The sequence below is a fragment of the Mustela nivalis genome, assembly GCF_964662115.1.
Source record: "Mustela nivalis genome assembly, chromosome: 1".
Lineage (NCBI taxonomy): Eukaryota > Metazoa > Chordata > Mammalia > Carnivora > Mustelidae > Mustela > Mustela nivalis.
This window is the reverse complement of record NC_139020.1, coordinates 126,444,302-126,464,720: the sequence shown is the minus strand read 5'-3', so window position 1 is coordinate 126,464,720 and position 20,419 is coordinate 126,444,302. Positions and strand designations below refer to the sequence as shown.

The 20,419-nt window shown below is 42.0% G+C and overlaps 1 protein-coding gene across 1 annotated transcript in view; it reads left to right on the top strand.

Moving 5' to 3' along the window:
- The first annotated feature begins 248 nt into the window (after positions 1-248).
- The window catches only part of LOC309858465 (inhibitor of carbonic anhydrase-like), a 44,086-nt gene continuing 23,915 nt past the window's right edge, over positions 249-20,419 (top strand). Inside the window, exons 1-6 of the mRNA XM_082718993.1 lie at positions 249-481; positions 12,823-12,995; positions 16,493-16,601; positions 17,745-17,906; positions 18,723-18,882; positions 19,643-19,698. Of these exons, the coding sequence (XP_082575119.1) occupies positions 439-481; positions 12,823-12,995; positions 16,493-16,601; positions 17,745-17,906; positions 18,723-18,882; positions 19,643-19,698 (703 nt within the window). The 5' untranslated portion in view covers positions 249-438. The remainder of the gene's footprint in view (positions 482-12,822; positions 12,996-16,492; positions 16,602-17,744; positions 17,907-18,722; positions 18,883-19,642; positions 19,699-20,419) is intronic.

The following is a 20,419-nucleotide window of genomic DNA, read 5'->3' as shown; positions in this document are numbered from 1 at the left end:
CCCAGGGGTCAAGGAACTGACGTTCTAGTCACTAAACTGGGAGTCGGGCGGATCACTTGCCTCTGGCCTCGGTTCGTCTCTGAGAAGGCCGACAGTGCAGCGGAGTCCGAGTTTGCTTCCACTCGCACCTCCGGCAGGCCGACCCCCTCCCGCGAGCAGAGGTGCAGCCTCGCGGCTCTTGGAGCTGGGCCGAGGGGGTGGCCGCGGGTCAGCGGGAGCGTAGCCCGAAGCTTGCCGCGCTCCAGCCCTGCGGAGGGCCCGGGCTGCAGGCGAACGGCCCCTGGGAGGGGTCGGGGGGTGTGGCGAGGGTGATTTGCCCAAAAGGCTAACTCTTCGGAGTAGGCGGATCCGCCACCCTAACCCATACCCTCCGCAACACACTGCCGCCTACTTAGGCGCAGGGAGCCACGAGTCAGTGTCGCCTACCCGCAGCGGACTATGAGGCTCGCTATCTACGCCCTGCTGTGTGCAGGGACCCTGGGTGAGTGCGCTCTGGGAGCCCGGTGGGGTCTTGCTCTCCAAGACCCGGACTGGGTGCCAGTGGAGGGTCAGTCGTAGAGGGACCCCGCACAGCCTGGGTCTAAGGAGTCGGGAAGCAGCCCAGGGCCTGGCTGGTCCCAAGGTGCTTCTGCCCGGTGGTGCTCGCAGGCACCCAACAAACTTTTGTAGCCTAGGGCAGGGGCCCAAATCCGGCTTGCTTCCTGATGTACAGCTGGGGGAGCTAAGGATAGCTTTTTACATCTTTAAATGGTTGAAAGAAGATAAAAAGAACAATAGTTTTGACACATGAAAATTATAAGAATTTAAAATTTCAGTATCTATAAATAAAATTTTATTGGAACACAATCATACTCATTCAGATGAAGTATTACCTGTGGTTGCTTTCTGGCTTCAAGGACAGAACTGAGTAGTTGCTACAGAGACCATATATCCCACAAAGCCTAAAATACTCACTAGCCCATTCCGGAAAAGATTTATGACACCTGGCCTGGAAGCTGTTGCTCCTGTTCACAGCCAAGGAAATAGGATCAGAGGAGAGAAGGGATTTTCCCCAGGGTTCATGACTATGTTATCATTAAGTAGGAGAGGGGCTTAGTGTTAGGTATTCTTGACCTGTCAGGTATCTAACAAGAAGGGGTTTTTCTGCTTTGAACTGTACAACATCTCCCATCCTTACCACACAAGGAAGAGGTAGAGGAACATATGGGAAAAGCAATCATGCTAGAATAGGATCCACCTGCCACTCAGTTCTGTGTGACTCTGGGCCATGCCTTGACCTCTCTGAACTGGTTTCCTCCTTAGTTCAGTAGCAATTTCTTTTTCACAACCAACACTGCAAAAGTGGAATGAGATAATGTACCTAATGATAGAGCTCTAGACACAGGTGAGTATCACTGGTAAAAATCCTGCACATAAATGTAGGGCACTCCTTCCTGTGTCGAATAGAAGGAGCCCAGGGCTCTCAGCTGGGTAACTGTAAGGAAGGTAGGTCGTGGTACACGGTCAATGGGCTCATGCATATGAACCCCCCCCACCAAGGCTCAACAAGTGTTGGTTCTTTCTAGCCCTGGTTCCGCCTGGCCTCAGGCTGTTGTTGTTTGTTTTTAAAGATTTTATTCATCCATTTGACAGAGAGAGAAAAAGTGAGAGAGGGAACACATGCAGGGCTCTCAGCTGGGTAACTGTAAGGAAGGTAGGTCGTGGTACACGGTCAATGGGCTCATGCATATGAACCCCCCCCACCAAGGCTCAACAAGTGTTGGTTCTTTCTAGCCCTGGTTCCGCCTGGCCTCAGGCTGTTGTTGTTTGTTTTTAAAGATTTTATTCATCCATTTGACAGAGAGAGAAAAAGTGAGAGAGGGAACACATGCAGGGGGTAGCGGGAGAGGCGGCTTTAAATAACTTCCGGAGTGGTAAGGTGTCTTACCTGAGGAGAGGGGTAACCTGGGGATGGCAGGGGGAAACAAGGCAGGAAGGGCAAGGAGCGCGATGGTGGGCCCTCCCTGGCCTACCACTGCCACATGGGGCCACACAAGCCAGATCTGCTGGGGCTGGGAAAGGCTGGAAAGGTAGTGGACAGCCGTGTTCCACCTACAGCCACCAGGAAATCTAGAGTGAAGGCCCTTGGTTGCTCCCCAGTTCCTCCTGGATAGGACGTGTGTGTTTTTCTTCCTCTATCTCCTCTCCTGGCAATGTCAGGGCACTGAATGAAAGCTCATTTCCCAATCAGCTCTTTATTTACAAACCAGAGGCAAGAGCTGCCTACCTCTCCCCCATTCCCACACCGCCACGGTCCTTCCCACTAGGCACTGGATATGGATCAGGGTGGAGTCTAGGAAGTGCTTTCTTCAAAGCTCAGTGTTCTCTTCTGACAAAAGCTCTTCTGATGGCAAATGCCAGAAAGGCAACCAAACAGTTTAAAATTAAAAAGATCAGAAGAGGGGGGGTTGTTATTAGTAGACCTTGCAAAAGCCAAGAACTAAAGGTTCAGAACAGTCTGTACGTCCACTTTGGCCTCCCCCTTCTACCTCAGCCTTTCCGGAGCCTATGAGATTTCTCCACGCGGTGAGCACGTGGCCACCAGCAGCTTTTCCCTCCCGGGATCCATCTGAAATATCAACAGTGGGCCCTGAATGTCCTTTCTTGAAATTGTCACATGACTGACATGGAGTGTTATTGAATTGGCTTAGGCTAGCTGGCTTGTAGTCTCTATTTCTCTTTCTTTTTTCTTTTTTTTTTTTTTAAAGATTTTATTTATTTATTTGACAGAGAGAAATCACTAGTAGATGGAGAGGCAGGCAGAGAGAGAGAGAGGGAAGCAGGCTCCCTGCTGAGCAGAGAGCCCGATGCAGGACTCGATCCCAGGACCCTGAGATCATGACCTGAGCCGAAGGCAGCGGCTTAACCCACTGAGCCACCCAGGTGCCCTATTTCTCTTTCTTTTTTAAAATAATTTTTACTGGGATGCCTGGGTGGCTCAGTCAGCTGAGCGGCTGCCTTTGGCTCAGGTCATGATCCCAGCGTCCTGTGATGGAGTCCCACATTGGGCTCCCTGCTCAGCAGGGAGCCTGCTTATCTCTCTCCCTCTGCCTGCCACTCTGCCTACTTGTGTTCTGTCTCTCTCACTGTTAAGTATACATGTAGTTTAATGAATTTTGGTAACTCCACCTGCCCATGTTACTTCCACCATGATCAAGGTATAGAACATTTCCATCACTCCCAAAGTGTCCTCCTCCTCCTCATTCCCACTTTCTGCCATTATAGATAAGTTTTGCTGTTTCACATAAATGGAATCACCCAGTACATAGTCTATCATGACTGGCTTCACACAGCACAATTGTTTAGCGATTCATTCACATTGTTGCATGTTACAAAGTTTGTTTCTCTTTATTGATTAGCCGTATTCCATTGTATGGCTTTACCACAGTTTGTCTACCTCTTCAGCTGTTGATAAACTTTTGGGGGATATTATGAATAAGGCTGCTTATGAACTTATTGTATAAATCTTTGGGTAGACATGTTTTCATTTCTTGTTTTTTTTTTTGTTGTTTTTGTTGTTTTGTTTTTAAGATTTTATTTATTTGTCAGAGAGAGCACAGAAGCAGGGGGAGTAGCAGGCAGAAAGAGAACCAGGCTTCTTGCTCAGGGACACGATCTGAGGACCCTAAGATCATGACCTGAGCCAAAGGCAGACAGATACTTCCCAGACTGAGCCACCCAGGCACCCCAGGTTTTCATTTCTTTTAGGCAAGTTTTTAGGAGTAATATTTCTGGGTCATATTTAACTAGTTAAGAAAATTCCAAATTTTGTTGAGTAGTTGTACCATTTTACTTTGCTGCCAGCAATGTAGGAGAATTTCAGTTCCTCTGCCTCCCACCAACGCTTGGTATTATCAGTGTTTTCACATTAACCATTTCTGCTGTGGTATTTCACCATGGTTTTACTTTACATTTCATTGATGAACAATGATGTTGAGTGTCTTTCTATGTTCTTACTGGCCACTCATGTATTTTCTTTTATGAATTATGTGTTCCAATCTTGTCCCATTTTTAAAATTTGGTTATTTGGATTATTACTGAGTTAAAAGCCCTTTATATATTCTGGATACAAGTCCTTGGTCACATAGATGTATTGCAATTATTTTTTCCAAGTTTGTAGCTTAGCTTCTTTTCATTTTCTGAACACCATCCTATGTAGAATGAATGTTTTACATTTTGACCAAGTTCATTTACCAGATTTTTATGTTTTGGTTATTACATTCTATGTCCTCCCTAAAAATATAATTGGCTGCTCCAAAGTTGCAACATTTTGTTTTATTTTATTTTATTGTAGAAGTTTTTTTAACATATAATGTATTATTTGCTTCAGGGGTACAGGTCTATGAATCATCAGTCTTACACAATTCATAGCACTCACCATAGCACCTACCTTCTCCAATGTGCAGCACCCAGCCACCCTATCCCTCCCACCCACCCCTCAGCAACCTTAAATTTGTTTTGTGAAATAAAGAGTCTCTTATGGTTTGTCTCCCTCCCCAGTCCCATCTTGTTTCATTTTTTCCCTCCCTACCCCCACGATCCCCCACCCTGCCTCTGAAATTTCTCGTATCAGTGAGATCATATGACAATTGTCTTTCTCTGATTGACTTATTTTGCTTAGCATAATACCCTCTAGGTCCATCCATGTCATTGCAAATGGCAAGATTTCGTTTTTTTGATAGCTGCATAGTGTTGCATTGTGTATATATACCACATCTTCTTTATCCATTCATCTGTTGATGGACATCTAGGTTCTTTCCATAGTTTGACTATTGCGGACATTGCTGCTATAAACATTGAGGTACACATGCCAGATGACTACATTTGTTATAGCTTCAGCTTTTCTGTTTTGATCTATGATACATTTGTAGTTTTTGTGTATGGTTCAAGTAAATGTTGAAATTCATTTTATCACATGAATATCTAGTTATTCCAGGACTTGTTTTTGTTTTTAAGATTTTGTTTATTTGACACAGAGAGAGAGAGCACAAGCGGGGGAACATTGAGCAGAGGGAGAAGCAGGCTCTCCACTGAGCAGGAAGCCCGCGCGATGAGGGACTCTATCCCAGGACCTTGGGATCATGACCTGGGCTGAAGGCAGATGCTTACAGCCACCCAGGCATTCCCAGGACTTGTCTTCAAAAAGGATATTCTTTCTCCACTGAATTACCTTAGCAGCTTTGTTGGAAATCTGCTGACCCTATAAATGTGGGTTACTTTCTAGACTCTCTGTTCTCTGTTCTGTTCTGTTAAGCTGTATGTCTCTCCTTGTGCCAATATCACACTGTCTTGATTACAGTAGCTTTATAGTAAATCTAGAAATCAGGTGGAATGAGCCCTTCAATTCTATGGTACTACTTCAGGGTTGGTTTGGCCATTTAGATACTTTGTGTATACATACACATTTTTGAATTGGCTTGTCAATTACTATAGAAAGTGAGTTTAGTCTTGAAATATTTTTGAGGTTTCATTTAATATATATATCATTTTGAGAAGTGTTAACCCACCACTCTCAGTTATTTTACCAGGAAAAATGGGTAATTTGGGAATAGCAGAAAATCATATTTCAGGGCATGTAAGCTGTGGCAAAACCGTAGGTAAGACTAGAGAACAAAAGACAGGAGATTTTGGTTTTGTTTGTTTGCTTGCTTGCTTGCTTTGTTTTGTTTTGTTTTAAAGAGAGAGAGAGAAAGAGGGTAGTTGGAAGGTGCTATTATAAACAAGAAGACCATTGGAGAAAACCGGAAATTTTGAGCATAGTGGGTTTTCAGTGGCCAAGTTGTGACAGTCTCTTATCGGCTGGGCTGTTGCTTGGCATAGAGAAAATCTCTTCCTCCTGCTGAGGTAGTAAAGTATATGTTTCTTCCTGTTGGGGTTTGCAATTGACAAGGAGTGGTAAGGTGTGAGAACTTCTGGTTCTGGGCTTCCTGCTTTATTTATTTACTTATTTTTAAAAAGATTTTATATATTTTAGAGACAGAGTGTGAAGGAGAGGAGAGGGGCAGAGCTGAACGCGGAAGACTATGTGGAGCTTGATCTCAGGACCCTGAAGTCATGACCCTGAGCCAAAATAAAGTTAGATGCTTAACCAACTGAGCCACCCAGGCACTCCAGTTGGCGGGTTATTTTTATTTTAACACTTGGTTGGTATTATTCCTTTGTCTATGACTTGTACACGCAAGTCACAGACAAAAAGCCTATGATATTTTTCTGACAAAAAGTCTGTGATATTTATTATCTTTGTTCCTCTGTACTTAATTTGTCTCTTTTACCTGGTTGCTCTAGAACTATGAGTTTGTAGTTTTCTTAACATTTTCTTAACATTTCTTAACATTGCCCAGAAAAACTGTGGACAAATTGTTCTTCGTGTATTTTTTCAGGCCCCTTTCCCCTTTTCCCCTAGGATTGCATTTACATGTATGTTAGATCACTTGACATTGTGTGAAAAGTCACATAGTCTCTTTTTATTGGTTTTTCAGTCTCTCTTTTTTTTTCTCTCTCTCTGAGCTTCCTTTCAGAGAGATTCAAATAATGTCTTTCAAGATTTCATTTATTTATTTGTACAATATATTGATTGAACAATTCCACACATCATCTAGTGCTCATCACCATAAGTGTACTCCCTAGTTCCCATTATTTATTTCATTCATCCCCGCACCCGTCTCCTCTGGTAACCAGCAGATTGTTCTCTACAATTAAGAGTCTGTTTCTCTCTCTCTCTCATTTTTTCCCCTCTGCATGTTTGTTTTCTTCCTTAAATTCCACATTCAAATGAAGTCATATGGTATTTATCTTTCTCTGACTGATTTATTTTGCTTAGCTTTATCCTCTAGCTCCATCCATGTCCTTGCAAATGGCAAGATTTCATTCTGTTAAAGGGGTTAATTCCTTTTATGGCTGAATAATATTCCATTACCTATCTATTTATCTCATCTTATTTATCCATTCCTCTATCAGTGGACATTTGAGCTGCTTCCATATTTTGGCTGTTGTAAGTAATGCTGCCTTAACTATAGGAGAGCATGTATCCCTTTGAATTAGTGTTCTTCTATTGTTTGGGTAGATACCCAGTGGTATGATTGCTGGATTGTAGGGTGGTTCTATTTCTAACTTTTTTAAGGAACCTCCAAACTGTTTTCCACAGTGGCTGCACCAGTTTGCATTCCTACCAACACTGCACAAGTGTCCTTTTTACTCCACATCCCCGCCAACACTCGTTGTTTCTTGTGTTTTTTATTTTAACCCTTCTGACAGGTGTGAGTTGGTATCTCCTTGTAGTTTTGATTTGCATTTTGCTGCTGATGAGCGCTGTTGAACATCTTTTTCATGTTCGTTGACCATCTGGATGTCTTCTTTAGAGAAATGTCTGTTTATGTCTACTGTCCTTTTTTTTTTTTTTTTGTACTAAGAATTATTATAAATAAGTATTAAATTTTAATCTTTTTTTTAAAATTTTTTATTTTTTATAAACATATATTTTTATCCCCAGGGGTACAGGTCTGTGAATCACCAGGTTTACACACTTCACAGCACTCACCAAAGCACATACCCTCCCCAATGTCCATAATCCCGCCCCCTTCTCCCAAACCCCCTCCCCCCAGCAACCCTCAGTTTGTTTTGTGAGATTAAGAGTCACTTATGATTTGTCTCCCTACTGTCCTTTTTTTAAAAGATGTTATTTATTTATTTGACACACACACACACACACACACACACACACACACAGAATGAGAACACAAGCAGGGGAAGTAAGAGAGGGAGAAGCAGCATCCCTCCTGAGCAGGGAGCTGGATGTGGGACCCAATCTCAGGACCCAGGGTTCATGACCCCAGCCAAAGGCAGAAGCTTAACCAACTGAGCCACCCAGGTGCCCCTTCTGCCCATTTTTCAATTGGATTGTTTGGTTTTGGGGTGTAGAGTTGTATAAGTTCTTTATAGATTTTGGATACTAACCCTTTATCAGATATGTCATTTGCAAGTATCTCCTCCCATTCCATAGGTTGCCTTTTAGTTTTGTTGATTGTTTCCTTCTCTGTGCAGAAGCTTTTTATTTTTATATAGTCTCAGTAGTTTTTTTTTTAATTTTATTATTTTTTTAAATTTATTTTTTATTTTCAGCATAACAGTATTCATTATTTTTGCACCACACTCAGTGCTCCATGCAATCGGTGCCCCTGGTACCCCGACCTCCCACCCCCCGCCCCTTCAAAACCCAAAGGGAGTTGGGGGAAATTGGAAGGGGAGGTGAACCATCAGTAGTTTATTTTTGCATTTGTTTCCCTTGCCTCAGAAGACGTATCTAGGAAGAAGTTGCTATGGCTGATGACAAAGTAGTTATTGCTTGTGTTCTCTTCTAGGATTTTTATGGTTTCAGGTCTCATGTTTAGGTCTTTAATCTATTTTGAATTTGTGTTTCTGTGTGGTGTGAGAAGGTGCTCCAGTTTCATTCGTTTGCATGTTGCTTTTCAGTTTTCCCATCACCATTTGTTAGAGAGAATATCTTTTGGGGCGCCTGGGTGGCTCAGTGGGTTAAAGCCTCTGCCTTCGGCTCAGGTCCTGATCCCAGGGTCCTGGGATTGAGCCCGCATTGGGCTCTCTGCTCAGCAGGGAGCCTGCTTCCTCCTCTCTCTCTCTGCCTGCTTGTGATCTCTGTCTGTCAAACAGATGGAAAGAATCTTAAAAAAAAAAAAAAAAAAAAAAAAAAGCATCTTTTCCCATTGGATATTCTTTCCTGCTTTGTCAAAGATTAATTGACCACATAATTATGGGTTTATTTCTATTCTGTTCCATTGATCCGTGTGTCCATTTTTGTGCCAATACCATACTATTTTGATTACTGCAACTTTGTGATATAACTTGAAGTCCAGAATTGTGATGCTTCCTGTTCTGCTTTTCTTTTTCAACATTCAACATTGCTTTGGCTCCTGGGGGTCTTTTGTGGTTCCACACAAATTTTAGGATTATTGTTCTAGTTCTGTGAAAAATGCTGTTGGTATTTTGAAAGGTATTGCATTAAATGTGTAGGTTACTTTGGGTAGTGCAGACATTTTAACAATATTTGTTTTTCCAATCCATGAGCATTCCATTTCTTTGTGTCATCTTCAATTTCTGTAATCAGTGTTTTTTTTTTTTTAAAGATTTTATTTATTTATTTGACACACAGAGGAAGATCACAAGTAGGCAGAGAGGCAGGAAGAGAGAGAGAGAGGGAAGCAGGCTCCCTGCTGAGCAGAGAGCCCGATGCGGGGCTCGATCCCAGGACCCTGGCATCATGACCTGAGCCGAAAGCAGAGGCTTTAACCCACTGAGCCACCCAGGCGCCCCTGTAATCAGTGTTTTATAGTTTTCAGAGTACAGATCTTTTACCTCTTTGGTTAGGTTTATTCCTAGGTATCTTATTATTTTGGGTGCAATTTAAATGGGATTGTTTCTTAACATCTCTTTCTGCTGCTTCATTATTGGTGTATAAAAATGGAACAGATTTCTGTACGTTGATTTCGTATCCTGTGACTTTACTGAATTTGTTTACCAGGTCTAGCAGTTTTTTGGTGGAAGCTTTAGGGTTTTCTATATATAGTATCATGTCATCTGCAAATAGTGACAATTTTACTTCTTCCTTACCAATTTGGATGCTTTCTATTTCTTTTTGCTGTCTGACTGCTGTGGCTAGGACTTCCAGTTTTATGTTGAATAAAAGTCCTGAGAGTAGAAATCCTGGTCTTTTTCCTGACCTTAGTGAAAAAGCTCCGTTTTTCCTCATTAAGGATGAAGTTAGCTGTGGGTTTTTCATAAATGGCCTATATTATGTTGAGGCATATTCCTCTCAACCTACTTTGTTCAGGTTTTTTTTTTTTTCCTTGAGATTTTTATTTGTTTGTCAGTGAGAGAGAGAGAGGTGGGAAGAAAGAACACAAGTAGGGGAGTGGCAGACAGAGGGAGAAGTAGGCTTTCTGTTGAGCAGGAGCCCAATGCAGGACTCAGTCCCAGGACTCTGGGATCATGACCTGAGCCAAAGACAGATGCTTAACTGACTGTGACACCCAAGCCTCTGGTTGAGGATGTTTTGTTTTGTTTTGTTTTATCATGAATGGGTATTGTACTTTGTCAAATGCTTTTTCTGCATCTTTTGAAATGGTCATATAGTTTTTATCCTTTCTATTGTTGATATGATGTATCATTTCTCATAGCTTGATTTGCAAGTATTGCAGAACATTTGCACCCAGGAATAAATCCCACTTGATTGTGGTGAATGATTGTTTGATGTGTTGTTGAATTCGGTTTGCTAGTATTTTATTCAGAACTTTTGCATCTATGTTCATTAGGGATATTGGTCTGTTCTAGGTACTATCTCTTCTTTAATTGTTTGGTAGAGTTCATCTGTGAAGCCATCTGGTCCTGGATTTTTGTTTTGGGGGAGTTTTTTGATCACAAATTCAATTTCTTTGCCGGTTAACAGTCTGTTCAACTTTTCTATTTCTTCCTGTTTCAGTTTTGGTAGTTATCTGTTTCTAGGAATGTATCCATTTCTTCTAGGTTGTCCAATTTGTTGGTATATAGTTTTTCTTTTCTTTTTTAAAAAAATATTTTATTTGTTTATTTGTCAGAGAAAGAGACAAAGAGAACAAGCAGGGGGAGCAGCAGGCAGAGGGAGAAGCAGGCTCCCCACAGAGCAGGGAGCCCGACAAGGGACTTGGTCCCAGGACTCCAGGATCATGACCAGAGCCAAAGGCAGTAGTAGCCTAACCAACTGAGCCACCCAGGTGTCCCATAGTTTTTCACAAAATACTCTCTTATGATTGTATTTCTGCAGTGTTGGTTATTATTTTTCTCTCTAATCTGTGATTTTGTTTGAGTCCTTTCTCTTTTTTTCATGATAAGTCTGGCTAGAGGTTTATTAATTTTTTTGATTTTTCTTTCAAAGAAATACCTCCTGGTTTTATTGATCTATTCTTTTTTTTTTAAGTTTCTGTATCATTTATTTCTGCTCTAGTCTTTATTATTTCCTAATACTCCAAATGTTTCTGTTCTGCACGGGCACATGGCCTCTGGAGTTCTGTTCTGTAGCTTGCTCTCCCTTCCCTGGGCTATGGAAAGCTTTTTCAGATAGGGTTGAGGGGCTCCATTTGCCATTTTCGAGTGCGATTCTGTCTAAGGTAGTTTGGCATTTCCTGTCCCATCTCTTTTCATATTTCCTACTTAGAGTTAAAAGGCAGTACGGATTTTGGAGTCCGTCAGACTTGGGTAGTTCAAATACACTGGACTTCATAAAAACCGAGGAGCTGCTACTGTTGTAACTTTATTCTTCTGTATTTTATTTAAAATAACTTTTGGCTCAAATACTACAGATTTGTAAAGAACATTTTACCTTTGTAATATTCTCTATGCTTATTACTATAGCTTAAAATGCCAGTGAAATAAACATATACTGATTTAAATGCCCCAGCATTTAGTGTCATGTAAGATTAGCATATCCAATGTCAAAAGAAAGACTAATTCAGTAGGCTCAAGATTCCTTCCCATAGGTTTCTTTTATCTTTTTTTCCCTGAGGTGACATGCACTAACATCAAATCAATTATTTGAAAGTATATAATTCAGTGGCATTTAGTATACTCACAGTGTTGTGTGGACTACCATTTCTGTCTAGCTCCAAAACAGTTTCATCACCCCAGAAGAAAATCCTGTACCCATTAAGCAGTCAGTACACATTCCTTTCTCCCCCAGCCACTGGCAACCACCAATTTGTTTTCTGTCTCTATAGATTTACCTATTCTAGATAGCTCATGTGAGTGGAATCATATAATGTATAGCCTTCCATATCTGGTTTCTTTCCTTTAACATATTAATCTTGAGGTTCACCAATGTGTAACATATAGCAGGACTTCATTCTTTTTCTTGACAGAACAATATTTCACAGCTTGGATAGACCAGATTTTGTTTATCCATTCATCCACTGATGTACATTTGGGTTGTTTCTGTTGCGGCCAGCGTGACAAATCAACCAGGAATGTGAGGGTAAGAGGATGGTGAAAAGAAATTAAGAGACAAAGAGATGGGGGAAGAAGGAGCACCAAAGAGGATGTCCAATAGTGCCGAGTTTATTCAAGGCAGCAAGGCATTATATAGCTAACAGAAACAATCATAAGAAAGTATCTATTTTTAGCTGATTACTAAAGAGTTTGCAACATGCACAGAAAACCCTCAAGCTTTCCCATTATCTAGGGACCAGCCAAGAATTTATGACCCCGGCCAAATCATTTCTATCTGACTAGCAAACGTGTGGGAAGTCATGTAGGTGAGCGCACAACACATAGCACAGACCCTTTCTCAGTGCTACTCGACTTTATCGACCTAAGCCTTTTGTTCGGCTATTCAGCCTTTAAAGGAGGCACAAGTCAGGGCCTGGTTTGGTCCTCGTCTCAAGCCTTACCGTGGCCTCCCACATGTTTCTGCCTTTTTTGACCAGTGCGAATAGTACTGCTATGAATATCTGTGTATGTATATTGGAATACCCAATTTCAATTCTTTGGGATATATACTGAGGAGTGGGATTTCTGGATCATATGGTAATTCTGTGTTTGACTTTTGGGGGGTGCTTTTGGCTTTTTTCTCCAAGGGGGATGGCATAATCAGTGAAATAGGAGTTGAGAATTCACGTGAGCCATGCAGCTAACCCAATTTTTGTCTATCCCACTCAACGAACCCTTTATTACCTTTTATCTCTTCTACCAGCAGAGAAAGATGAGTGCTGTGGGTGCCTTACAGTTCTGGCCTCTGTCCCCTAGGGCTGTGTCTGGCTGTCTCTGGGGAAACTGTGAGGTGGTGCACCATCTCAGATCACGAAGCCAGTAAGTGCTCCAGTTTCAGTGCCAATATGAAAAGAGTCCTTCCAGCAGATGGTCCCCACATCACCTGTGTGAAGAGAACCTCTCACCTCGAATGTATCAAGGCCATTATGGTAAGTTGCAGCTGCCAACAGGAGAGTGGAAGAAAATTCATACTTCCTTTCTCTGTGCTTGTTATTGTTTATTGCTTCAGAACAACTTTCTTCCCACAGGAACTAGACCATGCTTTAGAGGAGAAAGAAATAAGCTGAAGACCTGAAAGTACAGGGACTGTGTGTAGAAAAATAATATAGGTGCTCAACATTCATTAATAGTAAAAACAATAATAATAATTAAACAACTAATAAAGAAGGATTCATTGAAAATGCCTGTGATAAAGCAAAGCCAGACTGCACTGGAAAACCCATAAAGAGTCAGAAATAAACAAGAAGTTGTAGGGATGCCTGGGTGGCTCAGTTGGTTAAGCAGCTGCCTTCGGCTCAGGTCATGATCCCAGCGTCCTGGGATTGAGTCCCACATCTGGCTCCTTGCTCCACAGGGAGCCTGCTTCTTCCTCTGACTCTGCCTTCCACTCTGTCTGCCTGTGCTCGCTCTTGCTTGCTCTCTCTCTGACAAATAAATAAATAGAATCTTTAAAAAAAAACAAAAACAAGAATTTGTAGTTTTACCCTTATTACTTAACATTGTTTTTAGAATTTCCCAGCAAAAAGATACAAAATGCATATGGGATAGAAAGAAACAAATAAAATATTCATATTTTCAGATGATTGCATGCCTGGAATATACAGTGGGATCAAGAAAAATATTACTCTAATTGTGAATAGGTGATCTAAATTTAATAAATAAATTTAATTAATATATCACAATGTCATTTTTGTATAATAATGGTCATTAGTTGGGGGAAAGTAGCCCAAAATTACAACTCATTTTCATTTAAAACAATATACTATAATTCTATTATACTATAACATAGTCTACTATAATATAATAGAAAAACATTTCAGGAAAAAAATCACAGAGAGATCTGTAAAATTGTTATAATACAAAAGTCCAGGACAAACAAACAATATTTATCAATGAATTAAAATATATGTCATATTCCTAAATGGGAAGACTAAATATCATATACTTGTATATCTTGCCAAAGAATAAGTTTAATATAATTTACATCAAAATACAGTCTTTTTAAAAGAATCAATTGAATAAAAATATATATAAATAAATATATATTATTTTAAAATATATATTTTATATATATATATATAAACATATATATAAATATATATAAATAAAAATATAAAAATCCTAAGAAAAAGCACATGGATGAGGAAATAAATAGTATTATGAAAAAGAAAATAAGCATGGGAGTGGATGAGACCTACTTGAAACTTGAAAAATATTAAAGTAGCAATGTTACAGAGCCCAGGGTCCTGGTGTAGATGTAAGAGACCTGGAAGAGAACAAAATTTGCATATATTCGCAGCTTTCTTTACATACATTCATCCATCTCCTTGTCTATGTGATATGAGGCAGATGTCAACTATGATCAATACCCAACATCAGAGTACTAGGGCTCTAGGTTTAATAAATTTAAGTAAGATACATGTGGATTTATATAGATTTATATATGATAAAGTAAACTTTCTAAACAAATGGCTAAAGAAAAGATTCTTTAGCTGGACAATTGGGTAATTATTTAACAAGGAAAATCAAGTGGAATGTTTAATCCATTTACCAAAACAAGCTCTCAGTTTGACTCAATTTGACTAATAAAGATAGACATCACAAGATAAATCACAGAGGTAGATAAACTTGGAAATGTAAAAATTATAGATCTCTGACAAAAAAAATGTAAAGCCTTAAGCATATGAAAATATATTCACATCAGCTATGACAAACCAGCTAGGGCAAAAACTAGATAAAGATGTCATTTAAATATATAAGAAATGCTTAGAATAATAAGCTATAAACAAACCACTCACAGAAATTACATGTAATAAATAATATAAAAATAAGGGAAAAGTGTTCATCCTTTTTTTGTATTTTTTTCAAAAGATTATTTATTTATTTATTTGACAGAGATCACAAGTAGGCAGAAAGTCAGGCAGAGAGAGAGGGGAAGCGGGTTCCCTGCTGAGCAGAGAGCCCGATGTGCAGGGCTCTATCCCAGGACCCTGGGGTCATGACCTGAGCTGAAGGCAGATGCTTTAAACCACTGAGTCACCCAGATGCCCTGTGTTCATTCTTTTTAATAATCAAATGCAAATAAGTGCAAATAGAGCCATTTCTTAAAGTAACAGTTTTTACCTAGAAATGTAGTAACATCTCTTAAATGATAGCATTTTTTTGCTGGTAGGTTTCCGTGACAGTAGGAGACATTGCTATTGGCATTATAAATGATAAATTCTGTGTTATTTCTGGAAAACACTCTGGAAATATTCAGTAAGGGTCACAAACATGCCCACAAACTTTTATTTATTTTTCTCTAATTCATCGATGAGTGGGGGGAATGATTCGTTACAAGAATTAGACCTTATACAATTGTGGGAGCAGGTTAAACACTTTCTGTGGCACTACTGTCTTTGCAAATGCTCTTGGAGCTTGAGGAGGAGGCAACCAGGAAGGGGAGATGTATGTAAAGTGGAGGAAGAGCAAGAACAGTCTGGAACCTCAGGCATGACCTGGAGCCCATGGATGTAAACTGAAACCGCTGTCTCTAATTGCTTCTGACCTTGGCAGTGTTCACTAGGCCCAGTGGCCTTCTTTTCCTTTTACCTTTATATTAACTCCCTCATTTTCTCAAGTGAATTTAAGTTGGTTTCTGATACATGCAACCCATAGATATTAATTATACATAAACATAAATATATAAATACCCAAGTATGAATACATACATAGAAAAAGATGGGATAGGGAAAAAGGAGGCAAGTATATAGAAATGCAACACTAAATTCAGAAAAAGCCTAGGTTACTTCAAATGTCAATTAATAAATGAATTTTAAAAAATGATTTCCATGATGGGTTGGGAAATGATCCAATGTCATTTCTGAGAAGAGGCTGTGAGGTGGCTGCTTCTCACAAGAAGGAAGGAATGCTGGGCTGACAGATACTTGAAGAGGGAATCCAGATCTGTGAGTGCAAACCCTGACTTCTTATGGATAGAAATATTCAATAATTCGCTCATTCGCTTACCCAGTAAACATTTATTGAGCACTTACCTGTAGTAGGTGCTTTTCTGGGTACAGCAGGAAAACACACACACACACACACACACACACACACACACTCACACACACACACACACACATGCACGCATGCAAGTGTCCCCACCTTGGTAGAGCTTACATTCCAAAGAGAAGAGCAAGCAATAAACAATGAAAACTTCTCAGGTGGTTGATAAAGGCTAAGGAAAAAACAAAGGGGAGTCCGGCATTCATACATGAAGTGGTAGTTTTAAGATGTGGCTGGAGAAAGCCTTGCTGGGAAGGTGACATTCAAGCAGACACTAGGGAGAGAAGAAGGTCTGACCCATGCAATATCTCTGGGTCAGTCATCCCTGGCAGAGGGCTAGGTTAGGGCTCCCTTCATGTTCTGGTCTCTTCTATTTCAGGCCAATGAAGCAGATGCTGTGACCCTCGAAGCAGGTTTGGTGCTTGAAGCGGGGCTGCCCCCCTTCAATCTGAAGCCTGTCGTGGCAGAATTCCATGGGTCAAACATTGGTGAGTTCTTCCTGGGGCCCCAGGTCTCTGATTTAACATTGCAGCTATGGGGGAGAAGGCAGGGTCTCTGCCAACATTTCACCTGAAGGGAATAGAATTGCTGGAGCTCTTTGGATCAAAAGAGGGTGTCATCTACACTGACCCATAAGGGTTGGAATGCTGACTCTCCCTGGGAAGCTATGAACTGTGTGCATCCTAATGGAAGTGCCCTTGGTGCTGCTGGATAAGGGGGGCAGGGCTTTCTGGGGTCCATCACCTACCCGTGGGGCTGCGCCATTGAGAGGCCCATCTCTGGAGACACACAGACCTGGACAGGCTCTTCCTGGTGCTGAGTCCCCTGCAGGTGCTACAGAACATGGGTTTGTGAATGCTGTCAAAAGAGGTTTGGTGGGGGGGAGTCGAAGAATAAGGTTTTGCCTCCTCCCTGTACTTGTCCATTAGTGTCATCAGTGTGTGCGTGAGCACAGCCCACCTCAGTTGGACTCCTATTTGCAGAGCCCTGGCAAAATCCCGGGGTACCCCTGCATCCTTCCTCCCAGACCTTCACCACTGTGTCTGGGCTGCAGACGGAGAAGCTGAGAAGGGAGAAAAGCCTTTGGGGAGAAACAGTAACGTCACAATGACTGGGAGCTGAAGATCTTCCTGAGAATGCCCTGCAGGCCCTATAATAGCTGGGGACCCCCACCCCCGTGTCTCCACTGGCTTGAAGGGGTTGGCAAAAAGACACTAGCGTTTATTGCCTTAATAAGGGACTTCCCTCTATTCTGCTAATCAAAGGCTTTTTTCTTTTCTTTTCTTTTTTTTAAGATTCTATTTATTAATTTGACAAGAGATCAGAAGTAGGCAGAGAGGCAGGCAGAGAGAGAGAGAGAGAGGAGGAAGCAGGCTCCCCACAGAGCAGAGAGCCCGATGCGGGGCTCGATCCCAGGACCTTGGGATCATGACCTGAGCCAAAGGCAGAGGCTTTAACCCACTGAGCCACCCAGGTGCCCTGGCTTTTTTCTTTTCTTTGTCTACCTGTTCATCAGGGGATGGTGGAGACCCTAGGATTTCCCTCAAGTTGCCCATTGCACGCCCTCTGGAAGATTAGCTAGTGACTGTGGTATCTTCCTTTGGCCCTTCTTTCTCTCTGCTCCTTTGCAGAGCCACAAACCTTGCATTATGCTGTGGCTGTGGTGGAGAAGGGCAGCGACTTCCAGCTGAAACAGCTCCAAGGCAAGAAGTCCTGCCACTCGGGCCTAGGATGGTCTGCTGGGTGGTACCTCCCCATCCGGATACTTCTTCCTTCTGACTCTGTTGAAGAAGGTAAGCTGGCTGAGGCTGGGTGCCTTCTGGCAGGACTCCTACTCCAGTCGCCCGCAGGGATTGCAGTGGGGCCATACAACCACTATCCAGCATACCAGTTTCAGGAACTGTGAGATGGGGTGAGAACAGCCTGCTTTAAGTGTGATCAGCTAGGTTTGTTGCAGCAGCAACCCTTGGGAACTGGGAGCTGTGTCTTCTCTCAGCAAGGGTACCTTGGTCTCTGAGCTCCTGACAGCCCCGAACTCATTGTAACCCCAGCAGTTTGGCTTGACAAGGAAGGTCACTGAGGCTCATGAGAAAGGACAATTCCATTTTGCTTCCCAGGAAGGCTTACTGGGAATTACAGCCACACCGTCAGCAGTCCGGCCTTTGTGCCTGGGGTAAGGGCTTGGGATGAGGCCAAGAAGAGAGGAGTGGACTGGAGCCATGATTTCTTTTGTGTATACTTCTTGTTCAGTTATGAAGAGCCAAGGGAGCCTAGGGTACCTCTTTAGCATTTGGAAGATGATTACAAAGTCTTTCTGTGCTTTTGAGGCCTGCCAGCTCTGCAGCATTCATGTTTTGCCTATAATAGGACAACAGGCTGCTGGGGTCAGAGGGAGTGCCACACGTCAGTGTGATATCTGAACACCCTGGGCCATCCACTTCCTCAGCCATGGGCACTGTCAGCCACCTCTGCACATCTGCTTCCTCAGGATGGTCCTGGGAAGTGTGTTCAGCCTCTTGGGCTCTCATATAGGGCCACTCACTCACTCACATGCAACCTGGAGGTGTCCAGCCAATTCATGCTCTGAGGTTCCTTATGTCTCTGTTAAGCAGCCACAGCAGAAATGGCCAAGATCTTCTCCGGGAGCTGTGTCCCCTGTGCGAACAGGGAGGTATTCCCCAAGCTGTGTCAACTCTGTGCAGGGAAAGGGACAAACAAGTGTGCCTGCTCTTTCCAAGAACCATACTTCGGCTACGCTGGTGCCTTCAAGTGAGTGGGGATACCCCCCCCCCCCATTCTTCCTCACTCTGATGCCAGGGAAACTAAGGTGCAGGAAGTGAACACAGAGCCTGCCCAGACCACCTGGGGTATCAGTGTGAAACCCATGGCCTGCTCTCACTCCTAACCATCCTGAGGAGGAGTCTACTGTGTGGGAGCCCCTCTTCTCTCTCTATGGCCTAGGGTCTGTGTGTTACCCTCCTGGACCAAGGAGGGCTGAAGGGACAAAACTGTATCTGGGACTCTGGGATTCACAGACACATGTTTGGGCTTCCAGCTGGGCCAAAGGCCAGGACCTCCCTGCTTGCTTCTCTTCCTGAGCATCTCTCTGTGTCATAAACATGTGCCTGCCTTTCCCTCAGCCCCTGCAGGGGGGCACAAGAGACAAGGCTACTGCTCAAAAGCAGAACAAAACAGTCCAGGAATCCAAGGCTATCCCGAGTTTTTATCCTCAATATTAGGCTATAAGCCTTTATTAAAACAAAAACAAAAACTAGTCGCTTTAGGTTGCCTTTGAAGGGGAAGGGGAAGGTGTTGCCCTCTCATCTCTCCCCCTAGAGTTATGACTTACAAAGCTCCTGCCTGCTTCAGACTCAGGTTGGCTGTGGAGGTATAAAGGCTCCTCAGCTAGAGCCATGGCCTCTGAGGACACACTGAAGCCTGGGAAACTGCGGGCAAAGCCCTGTGAAGCAGTGGTCAGTGCAGAGCAAATCATGGGGACTGGCCTAACGACTGCTGTCTTGTTCCTCAGGTGTCTGCAGGATGGTGTGGGGGATGTGGCCTTTGTGAGGCATATGACAGTGTTTGGTAAGTGCTGGATGGAGGAAGACTCATGGGAGCCATCCCCTGGCCAGAGCAGCTAGTTCTGGCCTGAAAATTTCCCTACATCTAGAGATGGGTGAGGACAAGACCCTTAATGGAATAGGAGAGTTTCTATACAAAAACCATTTCCGTTACTCGTACTTTGTTTAGTGTTTAGTTTGTTCAGTCTGTAAATCTACTAAACAAATTTTCTAAACAGTAACAATTAGTATTTATTAATTAATAAAATGAAACAAATTTTAATAATTTAATAACTCAATTCGCTTAGCCACTGCAATATCCATTTCAAATGTAATCACACTCTCCCAAATGCTTCAGTATAAATGGTTCCTAAATGTTATAAACACCTTAAACAAACAAATTATAATGATTTCCCAGCTTATTAGCATATCTACAATTAGATGTGTTGCCAAAGCATTATTACTGTGGACAAAAATATATTTCTTTCTCGTTTCTATATTAAAAAAGCGCTTTTAAGGGTTTTGGGCAACTGATCAGAAAGAAAAAAATAACATAAATTTAAGACAAATTGAAGTTACAGAATCTGAAGTTACAGAGATTTGACCAATTAAATTTCTATCAGATACAAAATACACTTATATCACTTAAGATATTTAAACCAAATGTATATTTAGTTTTCTAGGTTCATTTTTTTAAAAATTTTTATTTATTTGACAGACAGAGATCACAAGCAGGCAGAGAGGCA